Source organism: Cavia porcellus, unplaced genomic scaffold (genome assembly GCF_034190915.1).
Source record: "Cavia porcellus strain 051 isolate PalLab524CR breed Dunkin Hartley unplaced genomic scaffold, mCavPor4.1 scaffold_33, whole genome shotgun sequence".
In the NCBI taxonomy this organism is placed as follows: domain Eukaryota; kingdom Metazoa; phylum Chordata; class Mammalia; order Rodentia; family Caviidae; genus Cavia; species Cavia porcellus.
In genome coordinates, this window is record NW_026947516.1 from 23,680,021 (window position 1) to 23,704,188 (window position 24,168).

Below are 24,168 nucleotides of genomic sequence, written 5' to 3' on the forward strand. Positions count from 1 at the left end.
ACATTTTGGTTGTCATAACGTATTTAGGGGAGGGGGCGGAATCTAGTGAGTAGAAGCCTAAGGGTTTGCTAAATTCCCTATAGTCACGGGTCAGCTCCCCACAACAAGAATTATCCCACCAAAAATGCCGATAGTGCTGAGGCTGAGAACCCGAGGCTAAATGCAGACAGCACCAGCCAGCTTGTTCTAGCCTCTTAAACTGGAACCTTAGAAGTACGAGGACACTTAGATATATGTCATTGGCCAAAGTCTTATCCCATAGGCAAACCCAGCTATAAAAGCAGCTGGCGATATGGCTACTTCTTGATGGGTTTGTTTTCATTCTCAGCAGAATTGAGGTTCCAATAGTAAGAGAAGACAGGGAGGATAGATGTTAGGTAGATGGCAGACAGTGTTTCCTTCATAAAGTTACTTTGCCCAAGGGCCACCTAGGTAGTGAGGATGAGGAGGTATTTGAGCTTCCTCTACCGAGAAACGATGTCCTGTTGTGAAGTATAGCGCCTCTCTAGAGGTCTGTAGGAAAAAGGAGTAGAAATGTATGACTAACCGTGATCTCTCAAATATTCTACAAAATATTCACTGCAGGTTGTAAAATGCAGTTGGTTAACTATTCATACCAGTCTTCTCAGGTTTGCAGTGAGACTTGCCTCTTGATCTTGCTCATGTGACCATTAGAGTGATTGATTTCAGGTTTATCTCATGAATACTTTGTCCTTCAGCAAGCCATTAGCTATAGGTGCTTCACCTCTCTTGTGCTGAAAAAGTTAAAGTGATGTGATCACTATTTCCATTAGGGTTCTTGCAGAAAAACAGATGTCCTTTTATGGATATCAAGCAGGAGGATGCTTAACACAGTGATTTGGAGGGCTATGCAACCACTGCAGGGCTGGGGAGTGAAAGGCAGAGGTTGCTCATGAAGTTTGCTGCCTTCACACTGGCAAGGTTTTCCCAGAAGAATGCCCTGAAGTTGCTGGCAAAGCGTTGTTTCTGTTCCCTGTGTATGCTCATGTACCTGCCTATGGCTACCAGCAATGAGTAAATGATGCTTTGTTCTCTTGTACATTTCCAGTGGCCTGGGACTGGTTCTCACTGGCAGTCTCATCTTGAGCTCTGGTCCATATAATTTGAGAGGTATGCTTTTGAAGCTTACCAGGGAAAATGTAGAATAGGGTAGCTGGGATAGTGTGGCGTTGACAGCAGACTCTGGCAGAAGGACTGTTTGAGTCTGAGTAGAGGTGTAAGTATAGAATTGGGAAGACAAGCACTCTACTCAGATGTTGGCAATGTTGCTAGTACCATTATTACCTTATTTTAACTATGTATTCTTGGGCAGCAAATCAGGATTATTTGCATATCTCTTGTGACTCTGTTCAACTCACAGTGATGCTAAATAAATATTAAGAAAGGATTGATAATCTGTATATAGAGTGCAGAGGGTAATATATTGTATGAGATTCCATAGTGTAGTGGAGGTCTCAGAGCTTGAGATTTGTAAAATAATACATAATTCACCAACATGCTCTGGAAAGGCCAGTGTTCAGGAAACAATTGTGGATGACTCAGCTTATTTATTTTTGGTTTTGGGGGATGGAGTAGAGAGCACTATCTGAAGTTCTTTATTTGCTACAGTTATACATATGACTTATGGTGAGCTACTAAAATACAGTGAGAAATAAAATACAATGAAGAAAGTAACAATTTCAGAACAAGGTAACCTACAGCTATATGACATACTGTTTTGTGTTGGGGGGAATTTTAACCTCTAGTCGTCTGCTATTTGGGTCACATCAGGCTTTTAGTGTGTACAACTCACAGGATTTAAAGGCAGAATTTGATCTGTGCTATATTTGAGTCTCTGGAACAGCAAAATCCATTATGATTGTGTCCTACGGCACTTGTAAAATCCTCTCTGAGTCTTAAGTTGCAGGTTTCTGCTGATATTTAATATTTGAATTATCTCAAGGAAGATAAAGAAAATGTACTATCTTATTCTATTTATTTCTGAGTGAGGAAAATTGAAAAGGACTAAAGGGAACAAAACGTTCCGAAGAGCAGCATACAAAGGTTGCTGATTTTGTATTGTTGCTTTGCTGGAATAAAATAGGTTTGGGATTGCCTGGGCCTCATATTGGGCTATCTGGAGGCAAATCTGGGGGTGAGGATTTATGTGCAAGTGATTTATTAATGAAATATTCCCAAGAAAATCCAGCAAGGAATAGGAAAAGCCGGAAAGTGAGGAATAAGTGGTAGGATTGTGTGTGAACTCAGGGGACATGTTAGAACAGGTCTAATACTGCAAGGAAGACTAGAAGTATAAATTGTACAAGATGGGATTGAAAAATATACTCAATGTTTAAGTTTAAAAAAATTACTACAATAAAAGGTACATTGCCACTAATCCCTCCCAAAATACTGCCCCTTGCTTTGAGCACTCTAATATCATCAATCTTGCCACTTCTGGAAGTCCTTTTTCATGAGCATCTTTAGTGCACTGTCATGGCTACCTCAATGTCCCGAATCGATTATTTCCTTTTCATGATCATTTTGCTTTTGGGGAAGAGCCAGAAGTCACACAGTGCCAGATGCAGTGAATAAGGTGGAGGGAGACACACAGATAATGTTTCTACAAGCCTGCCTTTCTATTGGATGGCACTTGGCAGCAGTATTCACTGTATTTTTATCATGCTTTCTAAGACACACTTCATATAGGCCTAGGGAAAATATCGGAGGCCTTGTGAGCAGCAGAGTTTCTGTTCCTCCTACTCAGTTCTGCAATTGTAGCACAAAAGCAGTTAGGGATAAAGATGTGTGAAAGTTATGTTCCAGTAAAACTTTATCTACAAAAATAGGGGACTGCTTTTAACCTAGGGGCTTGGATTTGTCCCTCTATGGCAAAGGCTCTGTACATAGGCCCGAGGTGATTTTTCTCCCTTTATCCATTTCCTGGATAGTGCAAAATACAGAGGTGAATTAGTATCTTTGTCTATCAAAATGATGGTTATGCTGTTACTATTTATCTTAAATTATTCTGGACCCCCTGCCTTCAGTCTTTCTGGCATTCTGGCTGTTGTTCTCAGTGCTGCATGGATAATCTCTCTGAAGTCTGACTCACCTCTTTTTACTCTCCTGCTAAAAAATATTTAGTTCTCTCTGAGCTATAAAATAAAATTGAGATTCATTTGCACTGAATTCAGGAATTCTTGACATCCCTGTGATCCATGTGTTTCCTGTTTCTGTCTTTTTCATATTTAGTCATTCAATTGTCAGATATAAATTTTTATATTTTTATGGTATACACTAAGATGTTTTGATGTATATGTAAATTGTAGAATGACTAGCTCAAGCTAAATAGTATGTGCATTACCTCACATATTTATTAGTTTTTGAGGTAAGAACACTTACAATCTCTATTAGCAGCTTCCAAGTATATAATACATTACTATTACTTACAGTGACCATACTATATAGCAGATATTCTGAACTTATTCTTCTGTCTGTCTCAGGTAATGTGTCTCTCAACTAATATCTCAAGTCTAGTCCTCAGTCCTTGGTAACTTTCATTCTCCTTTCTGCTTCTATGAATTGGACTTTTAAAAATCTCACATATTGAGGGTATAGGCAACTACTTTGAAGGCAAAAAGATTCACTATGACACCCATTCTGGTTTGACTATTATCTTTTTTTGAAGTCCTGTAATGTCTCCAATGTTTAGGTTTTATTGATCTTGTTCTGTACTGTTTTGTTCGATTTTATTATACCTAATGATATAGGCAATTTGTTTTAAGGCAGCAAGAGGCATTATGGCAACCATTGTTGATCACTTTGTATTCTGTTTTTACATCATGTACTGTGTCCATCCTTTGTTTTGACTGACTGCTTTGTTTTGTCATATTTTGTTTTATTCTCTTCCAAAAAAAGTAATAAGAACTGTGAGAGTAATAAAACCCAAAATGTGTAAATGTTGTTATAAAAAAGAGAGGGAAGGGGCTGGGGGTTTAGCTCAGTGGCATAAGCACCTGCCTTGTAAGCAGGCAGTCCTGAGTTCGATCCCTGGTACCAATAAAAACAAAAAAAGACAAACAAAAAAGAGAGAGAGGGGGAAAAAAGTGCTCTAAAGGATATAACTGCAAGTGTGTTTAGGTGTGTTAAGATAGATGACCATATTACTGAGTTTTTGTTGGATCATTGAACACAACTGATGCAGTCTCACTGTTTGAATGTCCACTTTGTATGCTTTAATCTTGTAACTTGAACAACAACTATTTCTAAGATGACAATCTGTAATCTATTAACTACTGATTTCTTACTGTTTTTTTGAAATTCTGTATTACTTGGACCCTTACACTGTTTTGTTTTATTTTTTGTCCTTTAAATAAAATTTTAAAAAATCTCACCTATTAGTGAGATCATGCAGTGTGTCTTTCTATACCTGCCTATGTCACTTAACATAATGATCTGTACTTCTGTTATCTCAAATAACAGAATTTCTTTCTTTTTATGGCTGAATAGTATTCCATTTTATATATCATCACATTTTCTTTATACGTTTATCAGTTAATGGACAGTTAATTTGATTCATGTGTTGACTATTAACAGTGCTGCAATGAATATGGGAGGGCAAATAGAAATCTCTTCTACATACTGGTTTCATCTTCTTTGTGTGTATACCTAGAAATGGAATTGCTGGATCGCATAGTAGTTTTTTTCTTTAATGTTTTGAATACCACTCATACTATTTCCCACAGTGACTGCATCAATTTAAATTCCCACCACCAGTGTACAAGCATTCTCTTGTCTCCCTATCCTCACCAATACCTGCAAGCTCTTTTGGATTAATCATCATTCTTACAGGAGTGAAGTGATATCACACTGCGGTCTTTACTTGCATTTCCCTGATGATTAATAAGATTAAAAGTTTTTTCTTATACATATTGTACTTATAGTCCATAATGTGAGAAATAACTTTTCAGGTTTATTTCTTATTTTTAAATCTAGTTGCCTATTTTTTTCACTATTGAGCTGTTTAAGTTTCTTATGTATTTTGAAATTAAGCTATCAGATGTATGGTTCATAATTTTTTTCCTCTCTATTGTTTTCTTTTCTAGAATGTTGTTCTTTTTAGCTCTGGTGTTTGAAATCCTGAGTATTCTCTAATACTTGCGGTTTCCCCTTAAAGAAATGGTCTCTTTTTTATCAAAGGAAACTTTGATAATAATACCGGGAATTTTTTTTTTTATTTTAGAAGCATGTAATTGTTATGTTCACTGCTTTTTAAATATATTGAGTACAGGGCTAATTGTTCCCATTTGATTTTGTCCTTCATAAGGGATGGTATATAGTAGATACTCAGTAAATGGAGCTTTCAGATGAATATTGCATTCCTACATCTTGTGATTATTAATGATTTAAGTGCCAAAATTCTGACATCATCTTTTTCCTTTTTATAGGCAAGAGCTGTTTTGGCAAAAGTTGGCTATCCTGATTTTATAATGAATGATACTCATATTAATGAAGACCTCAAGGCAGTAAGTGCTAAATTTATTGTATTTTTCTCTGGCAAGTTTTACTGGCCTTGTGCCTTTCAACTAACCCAGGTCTAAGCAATTAAACCTGGTGGTGCCAGAAAGTACCAACTTTTGATTTATTCCTTGGCTAGATTTGAGCTTTAGTGTGCCAGGCATATCACAAGATTTAGAGCACATTCCAAATAAAGGAAGTGGCATAAAGAATGCATAGTTGAGTGGACACTGTAAAGCAAATGGACTTACATTTGGCCTAATTTGATTATAAAGGAAAGAATTAAGCAAATTGAGTATTTTACAGTTAATAGGCATGTTCTAATGGTGAATGCATCATGTTTGTTGTTAAATATTTTTATTTGCTTCATTCACATTAAGTGAATAGTAATAAATCTACCTCCTGGGAGTTAATCTCATTAAACTTTATGACTGTTCTGGCAATTAAGTGCATATACATATGACTCAACAATTCATTATGAGTTGACTATATATTTTCAGTAAGTTACTAATGCGGAGCAGTAATAATTCTTTTTTATTTAAATATTTGGGGATGCATATTTTATAGTAGATTTATTCATTATAGCCTTTCTACTATACCCGCTGTTATTTCCTTTCCTATAAATAGTTCTGATATGGAAGTTTTCTAACTCAAAAGAAAACCTTGTTTTTACCATTTACTGAACTTTCTTGAAAGAGTAGTCGTTTGAGATTCTTTAAACAACTTTGATTTTGAGGTATAGCTGTTTTTTGAAGTTCTTGTTCAACAAGTGGTCCATCTTTAAGCAGTCCTGGCTTTATGGATGGGCATCAGAAGTATACCAGACCATCTGAAAGTGAGAAATAGTGCTCATTTAAGTTAATAGGAAATTAAGGATAGTTACTGTAGTATATCAGTTTAAGTTAATAGGAAATTGTTTTAAGTTAATTTAAGTTAATAGGAAATTTAAGTTTAAGTTAATAGGAAATTAAGAATAGTTACTGTAGTATATCCTGCTATTTTTGGGATAGCTGTCTATGCCCTCAAATCTAGTATGAGTAGACAGACCAGAACAAAATAAAATCAAACTAAACAGAGCGATAAGACTAATGTGGCTTTTAAATCCTGATACTCCGAAGAAGAGACACTAAGATACCCAGTGCTAATTCTGTAGCATTATGATATAAGATCTAGCAATACTATTATTCACTGCTCAGAATGATATTAGTCTAGTCTCTTATGTTTAATTTCAGCATACGTAAAGATATAGACAGCTATTTCAAAGAGAATGAGAGACATTATGGCAGCCATTGTTGACTTCCCCAATGTCAGGTCTTAAAGACTTAAAAAAGCCTTCATCATCCTGTTATGATTAGATTAGCTCTACAACGTTCAGTATGTATTCAATATATGTGAAGAGGGGGACAACTATTTGGAAGAAAACTAGAGACAATATGATAGACAGTGAAGATCTCCAGTGGACTTGCTTTGAAATCCGTGTTTCTTAAAATTGTTTCCTTATGATCTGTTTTGTTCTGTTGTGTTATGTTTAATCTTACCCTCTTTAAAATAAAACAAATTAAAAAAATATTCTATTGAGATCTGAGATCCGACCTTCCAAAGTACTGATCTGTTTGGTCTGGAAGTAGGTAATTATGTTTCCGAGTATTGGAAAATACAGCCTGTGTTATTTACTAGTTTGATGATGCGGAGATTCCTGTGATTATTATGATAACTAAAAATACTGAGATAGTTGATGTATTCATGTTTATTATCTTCTAATTCCTACAGTGATCTCAGGAAGTAGTTGTGTTTACGCCCATTTTATAGAGAAGGGTACAGACTCAAAGAAGCTTACTGATCTCCTGAGTGCCACATGGAATATTAGTCAGGAATAAAATTTCAACTTTATAAGCTGAGATTACATTTTTTGTACCAGGAATCAAACTCAGAGCCTCATGCTTGCCAGGTGGACGCTGCACCACTGAGCTACATTCTCAGCCTTGATTAGATTTAGGAAGGATTTCTCAAGGGACTTTGATGGCAGCTGTACTGGGTGGATAAAGATGTACATGTGAGACTTTGTGGGAGCTGCTTTTCTAAATCTAATAGGAAGGACCTATTGTAGAAGAGACCCATGTCGTCAAGTGGTTAAGAGCACAGGCTCTAGAATCATGAGCTTAGATTTGAATTCTGCCTCTTGCATTTCCTAGTCTTTGATCCTGTGCAGGTTACTTAACTTCAATCAGCCTTCCTTCGGTTAACTGGTTGCAGGAGATAATATCCAATCTTTAGTACTGTTGGGAAAGTGAGATGAGATTATAAAACTATACAAGTACCTAGCACACTGTCTGGTCCACAGTAGGTCCCTATGATTGAAAGCCTTGTGGAGAAAGATGAAAACTGCTGCTACTAAGAACATAACTAGGGCACAAATTATCTTAGAAGGAGAACCTGCATAATTCCTTGTGATTGGTCAATAATCCAAGTCCAGATGGAGAAGAGGAAGTTTGAGAGGGAGTTTGGAGTAATAGTTATGAATGTAAACCTATGACTCAGAATACCAGGAGTGAAGTATCCAGTCTGCCACTTACAAACTGTAGGATCTGGGAAAGGTTGTGTATCTTCTCTGTGCCTCAGCTTCCTCATCTGAAGATGGAGATGGTAATGATCCCTCTATATAGATAAGATTGTTATGAGGATCAAACAGCATATTTAATGAGTTTAGAGCTGACAGTGGCACACAAGCACAAATATGACCGTTAGGTATGACAACCTCAATTTGCATTTATCATAGTGGATTATTTTGGTTTGAAAAAGTAACCATGAATTAGCAATACTGTTTCCAGGATCCTCAAGTTGATTTTCTTAAATCAACAGATACAACACTCCCACGCTTTAATCAATTCATATAGCATTCGGGGCTCACTCACTTATCTAGTTGATCAACCTTTTGCTGGCGGCCTGTGGATGTCTGAGTTGAGGGCCCCAGATTTAAGAACTCACCAAAAATAGTATCTCTTATGAAAGGAAACCAGGTGTCAAACAGGATTCATTGTTGGATATGCTTCTTCATTTCTACAGGGCCTGAACTGATGCCATTAGACACGAAGATTTTTAAGTACTTCTGCAAAGAAATGACTTTCATCTGACTCATTGCCAAAGCAGACACAGTCACTTTCAAGAGTTTCTGACAGTTTATGAAACCAGTGGTGAATGAAATCCAAATATATAAAATAAAAAGACATTTGTATTCAGATAGAGAAAATGAATGAGACCTAACTTGAAAATAGGGGAAAGGATGATGGAACAGATTGTAATAGCATCACCAAGGTTAATAGCAAGAGGACCAAAGTATTACTGGGACAAAATGGGACTGTGTAGGAGCACGCAGATAAGGACTACTTACTGCAAGGCCTATGCAAACATTCTGATAATACAAATTTTGAGCATGAGAGCCTGTTGAAAGCAACTTGCTACATTTGACACAGGTGAAGGTATGATTCATGAGGCACAAGTACAAAAGAGGTGTGAGATTAGGTGATCATCAGATTAAAGTCCAGGAGAAAGGTTGAAAACTGCAGTTGGGCTTGAATGGAGATGAAAGCAAGTGAAAAAGAATTGAAGAGCCAGGTGTGGTGGCTGCACTCGGGAGGCTGAGGCAGGAGGATCATTGCAAGTTCAAGACCAACTTGGGCTACAAAGTAAGCTCAAGGCAAGCCAAACTGCATAGTGAGACTCTGTCTTATAAAGACAAAAAAAAAAAAAAGAAAAGAATTGAGAGGCAAATATGAACAAAATCAGATTTTTTCCTCTAAGGATGACAAGGTAAATTGAGATACTCCACAAAGCATTTCTGAACAATAATCCTCTTAGTCATTGAAAAGGGCAAGAGGAGTGGGAGGTGGCATACACCTATAATCCAGGCACTCTGAGGGGCTGAGGCAGTAGAGCCAAAAGTTTGAGCTCAGCCTGGGGCAAATTAGTGACTTATCAAGACCTTGTCTCAAAAACAAAGTTTTGGGGATGTAGCTTAGTGTGAAGGCCCTAGATTACATCTTTAGTACTCCCCACCTTGCACACCAAGCAAAAAGAAAGTCAGTGCCTTTGAGTATTTGAACCCACATCAGCATCTGGTAAAGGCTATTAGCCTAAAATGGTCAGTACCAGTCCATTTTCAAATTCACCTTATAAAGCATTATTCTGTTTCATTGATCTATAATGGAAATAGATGCAACAGTGAGCCTATACCAATTTTGGGCAAGTTGCTCTGTCAGCCAGGGGAGCAGAAAGCACAGTAGATATTTCGAACAGAGAATTTAGTACAGGGAATAAGGTGGAAGGCAAAAGAGAGGAAAGTGAAGTATATCAGTGATTAATACGTTCATGAAGCAGATGCTACCTCAGGGTCTAGGGACACAGAAAGGAGGACATAATAGTATTGTCATCTAGAAGAGTAGAGGAGGGACTGCCACTCCAAAGCAGGGCTGTTGGGGAAGAACTGATGTCTTCTAGGGAGAGATGGGGAGTAGACAGAGCAGCGACACAGCACATTTTCCCCTCTTGGTAATGCTTAATTTCCCCCAGCACCTTCAGTAGGCAGATGCCAACCGAGAAAGGAACCCAGGCAATAAGACGTTTCAGACTGTCACACCCCAGCATTACTAACAGCAAAGGGGTAGGCATGTAGCTCAGTGATGGTAGGTAAATAACTGCATCGTTAGTACCTCAGGTATTGGTGTGAAAGCCAGTGAAGAACTACAGCAGGGAGTAAAGTCACAATCATAGCTGCACCCATTTACTTAGGATTGGAAAGAAGTAATTTTTTAAAAGTTATTAGTGTTTCTGGTGATACATATATATATATATATATCACCATATTTTTATTCTCTGGGATAAATATGGGTCAGCTAGTGGAATGGTGAGAGAGAGAGAGAGAGAGAGAGAGAGAGAGGTAATGGAAAGTTCAACTATGTAAGGGTGTGTTGGCATTTGGGTGGAATGTTCCAGAAAAGAAAGTTGTTAAAATAGTAAAGTCATTCTGTACTCTTTGATTAAAAGAAAAAACCCAAAACTATTTCTTTCACCTCTCTTGAGATAGCATCGAAGAGCCAAGAGCAAGCATTGGAAATAGGGTGTCCTGGTACCCATCAACCTTTGAGCCAGATCTTACTCCCCCATGCTAGTCTTCATTTGAAGTTTTCCAGTGGCTGGAGTACAGAGGCCACCTTCTTCCCCAGCATGGAGTGGGGACATTGCTGGGTGGTGGTCTCTCAGTCACCTTCTTGTAGCTGCTTGAGAAAGTTCTTCTTCCTGGTATACCATATATATGGATTCACTCCTGTATATTCAGAGTATGCCTGAAAATGTACACACATTTCAGGAAAAGAAAATCTTGTATAAATATTTTAATACGAAATTCATTGAAGGCTGGGAATTTAGCTCAGTGGCTCAAGTGCTTGCCTGGTAAGTACAAGGTCATGAATTTGATCCCTGGAACAAAAAAAAAAAAAAAAAAAAAGAACAAGGGAGAATAAATTCATTGATATATTATGAGACTCATACAAGTTATCTTTGGCCTCTACAATTACAATAGGTGCTCGAAGTGGCGGCCATCAACTTCCAGAAATTTATTAGTATGGTGAACTTCTGTTTGGGTAACCTTAGTCACTGAGATTGCTGCACATGCATTTCAATTTCTTCTCTCAGGGCTGGCAGTGCAGTAGATTTTCTGTGATATATGACATCCTCTAGGGTCTCATATGAGGGTAACACCATCTGCTGAAAAAAATTCTTTTATTTTTGTTTTCCTGAAATTTGTATACATTATTGGTGGGCTTGTGTGTGTGTGTGTGTGTGTGTGTGTGTGTGTGTGTGTGTGCGCGTGCACACATGTGTATATACAACATTACTTAGGAACAAAGACATTTAAACACACAAATATTGCATATTTCTCTCTTGTTTAAATAAGGAAAAAATGCATAATATGGATTCCCTCAAGCATTCAGAAAATTCTTTGGATGCCTAACATAAAATCTTTCTTATAGAAATTTGGATATACTCAGAGTATCTTTAAATGGATTTGAATTAAATGACAAATGATTTAGAACCTATACTTCCATTGGCACAGGTCGTGTCTTGTAAACACATCCTTATTCTTTCTACAGAGAAGGAAGGTAAGCAGGTTTCCTTGTGCTGCCTTTATGATATGAGCCTTGCCATTGTGGGGAAGGTGAAACTTTATTCTTCCATTTATTCTGTGGCATTTGGTGCTTAGCATTGAGGATAGTATTTCCAAGAAGAGAAATCCAGGTCCAGTGAATTTTATAATCTGGATAGCTGTTCCTATGAAATGACATGATAGCCCCAATTACTTCACCAAAGGTCACTCAACTGAAAGGTCAAGATACGGAATTGATTGAAAGCCATTATCAATTGAACGTAGACTTTTTCCAGTAACTGAAAGTATAAGAGTCTTTTGAGCTAATTATTGCCCTTTGAAGAGTTTCTCTTACTATTTTTTTATATCACAAGTGACTTTAAAATATTCATGCAAGTCACCTTGGTTACTATCTCTCCAACAACCAGAACTCTTCTATTGGTTGTTGGGGTTCTAGTATTTTTTTAATCATATAAAGGTCTTTTGAAATTATCCATGTTATTAAATAAGAGAGAATTTGGAAAACTGAGAAAAGGAATGAAAAATCAGCCATAAAATTATTACTTGAATATAATAATATATACTTTCCTAAGAGTATTTTGTTTTTCTCTATTTCTGTATAGCTGTAATAGATGTTTATATATAATTTCATACTAATCTTTACAGTTAATATAGTGTTTTGTCACCATCTTCCATAGTCTTTGTTACCATTCTTTTAACAACTATATAGTACTTCATTAAGGAAGCCATATCATGATTTATGTACTCATTTCTTCTATTCCAGTCCCCAGTTCTTATCTTCTCCTCCTTCTTTTCTTGTACTCTTTCGGTTAGATCTCTTTCTTACTGGGCCAAAATACATTGAGGTAGGAGCCAACTCATTGGTACCGTGAATCTTTTCCCAGTTGTATAACCTCTTTAGCCCGGATTCTTGTTTATCAGTCTTATCATCTCATAATAGCAATAGTTGGCCCCTCTCTACCTCCAAACACTTAACCCAGCTTAGAGGAAAAAGTAATATTTAGCCCTCATAACTTGTCCTTTCCTTTAAATAAATGGAATAAATCAATGAAAACAGTCTAAGACATAAATTTCTCATCTTAATAATTAATACAATGTAAGAACTGTCCTTTAAAACATAGAGGCTACGGCAAATTGTAAGTTGCTTCTTTTGAGTTTTACCCTCAGGATTATTTTTATGAGTGTAGAACTTTGTTATTTATGGTATTTTTAGACTTGGGACTCTTCTCATCTTAGAAGTCTTGGGATAGGTTTTAATGTCTGTGGACCAATCTGACTGTAAGATTTTAATTTTTTTCAGATTAAACATGAAAATACCACAATTATCAAACCCTTCTAAAATTAAAAACTGATTATATTGATATTACATAAAAATAATAAATATTTTTGAAGGGAATTCCTTTGGGACGGTGTGCTGAGTTCAAGAACATATGAATTTTCTATCAGTTCCAGTTATATCCTGAAGTTCATAACAAAAGTATCTAGGAAACAAAAGCTGGAAAGAATCTTAGAGTTGAACATCAGACACATCTTTTATCCACAGTATACAAGAATGCTTTAGGATGATAGTGAAGTTTGCCGTCTAAAGCAAAACACTCTCTCTTTTTTTTTTGAAGGCTAAGAGATATCCTTAATCTTAAAATATAATCCACTGTAAGATTTTCAAATTATGAAACATCCATAACATTGGAACAGTATTTAAAATGACATTTCTTACACTTTTGTTTTCAGAAAGTGTTATTGAATTAGTTTTGTACACACACACATTTTTATTGTGATTATTATTTTAGAGATGGGCTCTTTTTATGTTGCTGAGGCTGGTCTGAAACTCCTAGGCTCCAGTGATCTTTAACTATCAGCTTCCCAAGTAGCTGGGACTATGGAGACAGACCACCATGCCCAGAATATACACACATTTTAAATCAATAAAAGAGATCTATTCAATTCAGTATGTAGTCCTCCTTGATCTGATCTCTTCCCACCATGTCGATCTCCTTCCGTGGATATAAATACTATCTTGAATTCAGACTATCATTCTTATGCATTTATTTGTGCCTTGGATGCATAAGTATGCATCCATAATCAATATATAGTGCTGTTCCGCGTGTCTTAAAACCTTAAATCCTTTCATGCATACAGCTTGTCTTATTCACCTTGTTTTAGAGATTATTTCATGTTCATGCATTCATTTAAACTCCATTGTTTTCCACTATGTGAATAAGCTATGATTTATTTATCAGTCCTCTCTCTCTTGGCCAAGCAGTTTAAGAAAAGGACAATTTAAAGTCATATCTTTATAATTTGTTGGCCAAGAAGGACACCAAAGATGCCAGGAACTGTTATTTTAATTGCCACCATTCTCCATGTGCTTTCAGTTATTTTACACCTTCCTTTATATTTTGGCCTGGTCTTCTGGAAAGATGTTAAGATGATTCATTAACAAAAACATCTCCACAGGCATGAGTACCCATTCTGTCTCAGTGTAGAAATAAATGTAAGCTAGACATAGGCCAACAAATAGAGGACCCGTCAAGTCTATAACTGTCAAATTGCATACATTCATATCTGTACAGCAATATCTGTGGGTTTCATGGAATACATGCATTTGTTATACTGCAATGTTTACTTTTAAAAGACCCGGTGTAAAGTGATCAAAAAATTACAGCTAATATGAATGTAATTGCTCTTGATTACTCACTTATTCAAATGTGCATTTTTCTTATTTGCCACAGATACACATTTTTTGTGACAGCAATATATTTTAGAACAAAAGCATTTGAGATCATTATGTACTGATGCTTTCAATATAGTACACGTATTATTATAATATTTTGCTTCATTATTGCTACTTTTATAGATGGAATGTGAAAAGAAAAAGAAAAGGAACTCAATAATTAATTATGTTTCCTTATCATAAAAACAATAGTGTTGTGAGCTATCAGCTTCCTGTATTTCCATGCAAGCTAGAATCTCTGATTTGACCCTGTAATTTCATTAATTTTTAGCAACTAGAGCCTTTTTGTGTAAATAGATAAACTGCTAATAATTAAAGTATTCTGGAGACTCCCTTGTTCCTTGGGTGGAAAATAGGTCTCTGAGTTCTTTTCTTCTTTTTCATTTATGTACAAATTCTGATTATATAGGAAATTGGATTTTAACATTTGACTAAATCGTCATCTATAAGCTAAATGAGGTTTCAGCTGACTAAATGGAATGTTATTAGGAGAATCTTTTGTGACAAATAAAGTACACACTTAGAAAAGATCAAGAACTCGTGAGCCAAGGAATTTAAAACCTAAAATAATATATTCTGTAAAGATTAAGGTAGATTTTTCAATTACAAAGTAAATTCAATGCATTAAAGTTATTCTCTCTCTCTTTTAAACCATGGTCCATAAACAACCATACTAATTTTTGAGATTTTATATTAAAACAAAATCATTGAGATTAAATTTCATGGCTGTGTTGATTGTGGGTTAACCAGTAATGGCCGAGAGATGCTCTAAAGGCCATACTTTATCTGCTAGTTGCTGCTTCATAGGCTGACATCTGTTTTTAGAGACATCTCTTGTCTTTACTTAGAACAATGATGTTGTGCTTTGTTTCATTCAGATCAAATTTTCAGAATCGGACTACTTTGGCAACGTCCTGCAAACCCGCAAGTATTTAGCACAGTCTGATTTCTTCTGGCTAAGAAAAGCCGTTCCAAAAACAGAGTGAGTATTAAAACAAAAAGAAAGGGAAACAGACAAATATGTTGGTGGGAAATGGAATCTCTTTAGATTAAACTTTGAATTCCCCTCAAGTCAGAGTAGCTGGCTTGCCAGTTATTTTGTCTGAGCAAAATCTGTGTCATGTTTTGCCAACTCTTATTTCTGATACGATTTAGATCTTCAGTCTAATTATGGGTTTCCCATTCCTAGCATCAACACATATTGGAATGAGGCTTACTAGGATGCAAACATTAAAGTTATTTCTAGATCTAGTTATAAATATATATATATATATATATATATATATATATATATAATGTGTATTTAGATTTTCACACTTTGGTTGAAACTTTTGAAGATATTAATGAATAAATACTTTAGAAATAAATATGATTAAAATAGTGAAAGAAATTGTATACTTGTGTAGCAAGAAATTATTGAGGCAATACATGTCAAAGAATTGATAGCTATGTTCTTTTCATTGAATAGAAGTTATGAATTATTTAGTTTGTTCCTATTTGCCTGTAACAACTTTTTCTATTAAGGGAAGAGTTTCCTTACAAACTTTTGGGCCCAAGGTCAGCCAGCCATGATTTCCTATCCTAGCAAAATAGTGGTGATGATGATGATATGATACTAATGAAGATTGCAAATAGCAATTATGTGTTTGCAATATGCAGGGAGATGCTTTATAATATTTAATTCATTTAGCCCTAATGTTAATCTGGGAGGTGTGGATACCATTATTCTTATTTTATGAGTGGCTAAAAGGATGGTAATTCCTCATCTCAGGTTTTGATTACTTTTCTTTCTGCCTGCTGGTGCTTTGGCTTCTTGGTACCAGACTGCTGCTATGGCCTACTTCTTCAATGCTTTCTTTTTCTCTGTCTTCTCCAGGTTGGGTACTTTCTATTGATCTATTTTTATCTCTAGAATTTCTATTTGCTTTCATTTTTTATAAAGATTCTGGGCCATGATTATTTGTTGAGTCATTGTCACCATATTTACCATTAATAATTTCAATATAGTTTTATTCTTTGAACCAGTTTATAATGGCCACTTTTGAATCTTTGCCAAATCCAATATCTGGGCTCATTGAGGGTTGGTTTCTATAGATGGATTCTTTTATATTTTCTCTTTGCATGCCATATATTTTTTCCTTGTTGAAAATGACATTTTAGATAATGTAGCAACTTTGTATTCTCATGTATTTTTTCTGAGACTTTTTAAAAAGAATGACTTTCTTGGTATTACACTGCAAAATGGTCTCTCCTACAGTAAATGACTGTGGATGTCTACGCTCAGTTCATTAATTGTTAATTTTATTTTTCAACCTCACATCTTGGTGATTAACCCTGTGTCTAAATAGTTTAATGTCCAGCCAGTGGTTAGGGCAGAGCTCCTGCTTGAACATCTCGAGAACCTAGAGGGTTTCTACCCTCTGCCAATCGCTCTGTGTGCAGATTGGGAGTGCTTTCATTGTTGCAATCAGCTCTCCATCTGCCTTAGACTTTACAATGCACACATCTAGAAAGTTACTTGTAAGTTATTGACTCTAAGGAATAACCCTAAAGCTGAATCAGTCTTGTATCTTTAACTCCAATCAAAAGCACAAAGGCAAAAGCAGAGAGTCTTCGAACTACTTTGTTAGTAACAAAAATGTTCTAAGGCCATCTGCTTCACTGTCTTTGGTTCTCATCATATTTTCTTAGTCTGCCTATCCTGTTTTATTCTTAACCTAAATAATTTACTAGATATTTTACATTTAGGGTTCTAAAATTTGATGACACAAATCTAATGACTTTACCAAATGATTCCCATATATCTGACAGTCTAAATACAATAGGATTTCCACAGATCTGTGTAAGTCATCCCACACATTCATAAACTAATTCTGATCACTTCACATTTTGAAAAAAAAGTAGGAAATTCAAGACTTTCACATGTTTTTGTGAATTTTTATGGTCTTCTTAGGAATTCTTTCTTTTTGAAGATGGTGCCAGGTTAATTATTTAGTTTCAAAATATCGTTATTCATTTGGGTATGTAGCAGGGCCTGAGTTGCTAACTAAAAAACTCCTAAGTGTGTCATCTTTAACATTATCCTAACATAATGATGGACTGTCAGATTCTAATGGTCTTGACAGTTGCTAATATTTATTTATATCTTGGAAAAATATTTGGCGACTTTGTAGGGTTAGGAAAAATGTTTGATTTGTATAGATTTTTCATCTGTCAATGGAAAACAAATACGGTCTGCATCAGTCAGTGTTTACTTAGAGAAACAGATATAGTACAAGGTATACAAATATATAAGAATTTGCAAGATTGGCTTACAATGGCTGCCCACATAGTCGGATTGTGTAAGAGTGTAGAGTCTGTCTGCCCACTGGAGATCCAAAGGATCCAACAGAAGGTCTACAGCTCACCACAGTGTCCCATGTGAGTTTGTATCTGGAAGCTGATGGGTCTGGAGTAGAAGCTGAAGAGTCTATGTGGAAGGCTCAAGGATCTATGTTGGAAACTGAAGGGTCTGTGCTGGAAGCCGGGAGATGATGACCAAGGTTAAGGGAAGACTGGAGCTCCTCTGAAGAAACAGAAATGGGCCTTCCTTTTTCTTCATCTTTCCTTTATACCATCAGGGGACAAGCTGCCTTAGGGTGGGTCTTGCATACCCTAGGGTGTAAAATTGTTGAACTAGTTTAGTTGAGCTTCTCTTACTCAAGGTGACACTATCAATCAACCATTGCCCAGTCATTTCTCAGTATCGGCAGGTCGTCGGTTCCAGAATATCCTGCAGATACCCAAATCAAAGGCTGCTAAAAATCTCTTGTACAAAATGATGTAGTATTTGCATGTTATAATGCATATCTTCCTATATAAATTATGTCATCTCTAGATTATTTGTAATACCTAATAAAGTGTAAATGCTGTATAAATATTTGTTGTAGTGTACTTTTAGGGACTAATGACAAGGAAAGCTATCTGCCTGTTGAGTACAGATGTGTTTTTCTTCCTGACTTTCTGACATGAAAACTACAGATGTAGACAGCAGACTATATGTTTTTCAAAAGGATATTAAACTGGTTCATGTTTGGGAATAGTTCTCTAAGAATGAAAATCAGTGTTTGCTTATAATTCTTATTTCCACAGACTATGTGTGAGGAAAAATAAAGAAAATTTAGGTCCTTCTTACATGGTAAAGTTATAGACACCCATTTTCTTTCTTTCTTTTTTAAAGGAAATATCTGTTATTTCTTTTCAAGCATTGAAAAGAATTTTAGCTTCCTGATGCACATAGGCTTTAATTGACATCTTTTAGGTCTGAAATTTTATAAGCTAATCAAGTGGGGATGATTCTGGAGTAGCTGCTCTATGCTGGTTTACTTTGAACAGAATATCATCATTAAATTTCCACAGTCCTGAAATACCATTTTGCTGCTTTGTGGGGCTAGGAGATAAATACCCTTTATCTTTCATTCCCATGGAATCCATTTTAGCTTCACTAATGTGCATTAAGAAGTTTCTAAGGCAATGGGAAATGTCAGCAAGAATAAAATTAATTGGGTGGTCATCCCTGAAGGTACATATTTAGGAGTTGGTTCTCAGAATTGTCACTTCATCGGTTTGCTTAAAAATAGAGGATTTACTTTACTGCTTGGCTTGAATCAAAAGTAATTTCTTTCCTGCAGAATCCTCTTCTTTGACAGAAATGATTTTAAGTCAGCTTCCCTATTAACTCACTGTCACTGTACTGTGACCAAACATGTCTAGATTCTCTTTCTCTATGTATTGAAAGATATGTAAAAATATATCAAATGTCTATCCAACTTACAGTCCTACCAATAACTTTTGTTTGTGAAAACATTATCTATAGCATGGAAGATGAGTTATATAATCTTTAGGATTTTATTAAGGAAGTAATAGATACTCAATGGGTTTTTCATATTTTATAGGTCATTTTTAAGAATTGATGAGTGAGATGTAAAACATTAGCTTGATATGTATCTATTTTATATAGCCCAAAATAAATCAAACACCAATTTCTTTCCTTCAGATTATTGTATCTGGCCATTACCTTCTATTTATTTTTCTCATTGTCCAGTATGATTTTATTCCCATTTTGAGAGTTGGAATTTATATGAAACTCCTCCCTATACTATCCATTAACTCCTCTAAACATAGATGCAGGTACATCTCACAGATAGACTGTATCAGTCAGCTTTGATGTTGGTGGAACTTAAAGAAGGGAAAATCCAATTTAGCTTATGTTTTCAGTCTGTGTTTGACTGGATTGAAGGCAAAGGCCATGGCAGAGCAAAGCTTCTCATTTTATGACAGCTTGGAAGCAGAGCAGGGGATCAGTACTAGCAAAAGACATACACTCCAAAGGCAAGACCTCAGTGACCCACTTCCACCAACCGGACCCCACCTCCTCACAGCATATCCAGCCAATCAGATGCAAACATCAGTGAATCAATCCATTAATTATCATAGCACCTAATTGTCTAGCCACCTTTCCAGGAGTCGCTCAGTCCTGGCAAGTAAACACTTAAGCTGGATAGTCACATATAGTAAGAAGAATTTAAAGTCCTGGAATGACACTTTTTATTTAGTAAATTAGACATATACATAAAAATAAATTCATTTTCATAGAGTTGATCTTTTGCTCAGAACCTACCACTGTGATGATAGTCTCAGCTCATAAGGAATTCAAGATCTTATTGGGAGATAAGTTGAACAAACTCAGGCACCTTCAATGCTCTGTCAGTTAACACATGGCTGATCTAGACAAACATAAACAATAAGGAGTGGTGGTAACCTTGGAGAATGAGTGACTGCACATTCTCCTTAAACAAATTCCAACTCAGAGCTTTCTTATACCATTATGTCAGGCAAAGGAAACAGTTTTCTGGGAAAATTCAACCTATTAGACAGGACTTAGTCTGTGGATAGCCAAAGAATCCAGCCAAAGAATCAGTGTTCCAGTTATCTATTGCTGCATGACATAGCACCTCAAAACTTAAAGGGTGAAAGCTTCAATACTTATTTATTTTTAATCTCTTTCATGATTCTTGAGGTCACTGTACTCATTTGTGTGGTTCTTGCTCATGACCTTTCATGTAGTTTCAGTTGGATGGTGTCTTGAGTTGAAGTCATATGGAAGGCTGCCTTTTTCACATGCCTAGTGGCTGACTCTGGCTGGTAGCTGGAGCCCCTACCTGTGACCTCTGTGTGTATCTTTGGCTTTGATAAACTCTGAAGAGCAAGCTTCCTGAGTGAGAGGGATGAAAGAAAGGGGAGAGTATGCTTGTATGCATCAGGGGAAGGTTGTAGTACCCTTAATTGCCTATCCTTGGAAGTCACAGATTGTGATTTCCACTACATTTTATTCTTTAGAAGTGTGTTGCTAAGACTTGACCAAAATCAAGAAAAGAGAAATGTAGACTCCATCTCTTAATGGAACGAATGTAAAAAAATTGCAGATACTTATACTAGCACAGGTAGGTTTATTTTAGAGAATAGTAAAATTGAACATAGAGCGAACTGGGATAAAATAAAGGAATTGTACAGAATGTTGAACAGCTGCTTTGGCATGGGCACTGAACAAACAGAAGAGATAATAGTATCAACTCCTGGTAGGATCTGCTGGTGAAGCTGTTTAATATGAGCTCAGAGGGTAATCAAGGCTCCAAATGTACCCTTGAGTCATTAGGAGAGCTGGGGATTCAGGAATGGTAACATTCTGTATCTGAGGGAAAATGTTTTATTCTTCCTTGCTGAAGTTTGAAAAGTCCTATCAATGCTTCATTTCAGGGACTGATTGTTTGATTACTTTGTATTTATCGCCTTTGTCAATCAGTAGTTAGTTTGCTGCATGTTACTAATATTTTGAAAGTTTATTCTTTGCCAAAAGGAAGGCTATTAGGGAGGATGGGAAGAAGGGACAAGTTTCAGAATACACATTATCTATCTATTGTGTATATTTTGGTTTAACTCAATGCTCTTTAGTAACAAAGTTCAGAGGTACATGACTTACAAACTTTAAATTACAAACCTTGGGTTCTTTGGGTAGACTGTGTTAGAGTATTGCTGTAATTTAAAACAACATATATTTATCTTATAGTTGGTTTCCCTGCTTTGAGGTTTAGATGGCTGAACTCAGTGGGTTAACTTGGCTAGGATTTATCCAGTGTTTCCACAAGGACTCCCTTCTGCAGGCTCATTGATGTTGGTGGCATCCAGTTCCTTGTGGTTGTAAGTTTGAGGTCTTTATTTTTCTGGCTGTTGTCTGGGAGAAACTCTTTGCTCTCTTAGAAACCTTTCTCTTAAGGCCAGAAAAAGTGTATCAAATTCTATTCACATTTGGACTCTCCCTGACTTTACATCTACAATATCTCTTCTGACCTCCTCCTCTGTTATATCCCTCAGATTGCAGTTAAAAAAAGTTGTCTGCTTTAAGGGTTCATGTGATTAGATCAAATATACCTGAATAATCCAAAATAAACTCCTCAATTTAAGGTTTGTAAATTTACTTAAGTAAATCTGTAACATTCTACTTACTATGTAATGGAACGTATTCACAAAATCTTAGGGATTAGGATATGACTGTGATTTTATTTACTACAGGTAGCAAGTTTGGCTCAATCAAGTTGCTTTCTTTTCTGCCTGGTTTCTTGAGAAAGTAGGCCAGCCAATGAGTTTGTATTAAAAAAAAAAACCTGAGGTTTTATCAAAATACTTGCCTTAAAGATGTAGGAGAAATATGCATTCTATACAAATAAATCTAGGTTTCAGTTTTGACAAGGTATTCTCTTTCTGGATTTCTGGGAATGTCTTTAATATAATTAACAAGATAACTGCATTGAAGTCAGAAAGCCCAGACTTTGTACAAGTGTATAATGATATATACGTCTTGTTGCCCTCATCTGTGAAATGAGATAATAATTCCTATAGTTGCTATGGGTAAAATATCTGTGAATAAAGTGCTTAGGATAGACAAAGTTCTTAGTAGATGTCTTAGTTAATTTTCTTGTTGTTCAGACAACACTCTCAAGACCTACAGGTTAAAGGAGGAAAGGTTTATTTATCTCACAGTTTATAAAGATTTCACTTCATGATTAGCTGGTTCTAAGCCAGGGTGCTGTGGCAGATGGTTGTCACAGAGGAAAAAACAGTTCATGGTGGATAGAAGATAACAAAGCAACAAGAGATGACCACAGCTCTTTCTATCCCCTATATTTTATCCAGGCTATTTAGGGCAGGTACCACTCACATTCTTAATCCTAGTGCCCTTGATACTAGCATTGCACCATGAATCAATCCCAGCTCCATACATTCTAGATTCAGTCACTTCTGAAAAATCCCCACCTATGACCCTATGAGGCTTGGAAGGACATCTAGACACTAACCTTATCAGTGGACGTTAGCTAATAATAATGATGATAATAAAAGTGTAATGTATTTATAAACATTTTAGAGGTTAGAAGAAGCCATGGGTGGATCTACTAGCAGTGGTAGTTGGGTTTTCTGTCAGTTTCATATTAGCTCATTGTAAATTATTTTATTAGTCTAACACAGAGTAGTTACTTCCTTAGACTAAAATGGTTGTTCTGTAAATTGTATTTACACTAGGTTTTAAAAAATTTTTCTTTTTGTGGTGCTGATGATTGAACCCGGGGCCTTAGGCATGTTAAACAGACCTTGTAACACTGAACTACAATCCAAACCTGTACAAGTTTACTTTTGAGCAGTTTAGTTTATGATGAATTGCTTGGTTTCAATCATAAAGGGTATTAACTGAAACTTACAAAGATCTAAACCAAGGGTTGGAAAGATTCAGTTTATGGGCTGAGTCTTACTAGCTTTTATTTTCATTCAGCCCATGCACCAGAGGTCATTTCTATAGATAAGTGTTTGAAATTGATTGATGATGAAAAATGATAACTTTGAACTACAGTTAAGCAAAACATTATCGTAACCCAAAGAATTCTACTCTTCTCATTAATATTCCTGTATTATAAAAACTGTAAAAATTTGTGGAAAATTATTATTCTTAAATATCTATATGATTCCTTTGGTTTTACCTCTTTGCCCACAAATCTTAAATTGTTTGCAATATGAGTTTTACATAGAAAAAATTTCCAGTTCTGTTTGAAGTGAACTAATACATGTTTAAAATGAAGGTATAGACTGTTTGTATCTGTAAGTGACTCCCAAGATCTCCTAATCCAGTACTCTAACTTTATGTATAAAACCACACCCCAGGAAAGTCGGTGACTGTTTCAACACAACTCAAGTCATCAGTGATAGGGATAGGACTATTGTTAAACCTTTTGCCACTTAAAACAGTAAACTTTTCACTGGAGCAAGTAGACCCTCTGGTTAGCCTGATGATACTTTATTCATTTCTCTTTAAATGGATCTGTGTGTTGTCACCAATCTCAAACTCTTCCATAAGCAGTGTTATGGTTTATATCTGGATGTGCCCCCAGAGCCTCATGTGCTTAGAAGTAGGGCTTGTGGAAGGTGATTGGATCATGGGAGTAGTACAGCTGGTTTGCAGTCAGGAGATGAGGCCTGGGTGGAAGAGCCACCCCTTGAGTCACTGCTTCCTGGTTGCCACAACAAGCAGCTTCTCTTCTTCTGTGTTGCTGTGACATGCTGCCTTGCTTTGGACCCAGCAGACGATGGACTGAAACTGTGAGCCCAAATCACCGTGTCTTCCTTTAAGTTGTATGTGTTGCATATTGTGTCCTAGTGATGAGAAAGTGACAAA

General features: G+C 36.1%; 1 protein-coding gene across 1 annotated transcript in view; it reads left to right on the forward strand.

Annotated features, from left to right (window-relative positions):
- Window positions 1–24,168, forward strand: part of Phex (phosphate regulating endopeptidase X-linked) — a 190,116-nt gene that overhangs the window by 125,150 nt on the left and 40,798 nt on the right. Inside the window, exons 13-14 of the mRNA XM_003466402.4 lie at window positions 5,448–5,525; window positions 15,290–15,393. Of these exons, the coding sequence (XP_003466450.1) occupies window positions 5,448–5,525; window positions 15,290–15,393 (182 nt within the window). The remainder of the gene's footprint in view (window positions 1–5,447; window positions 5,526–15,289; window positions 15,394–24,168) is intronic.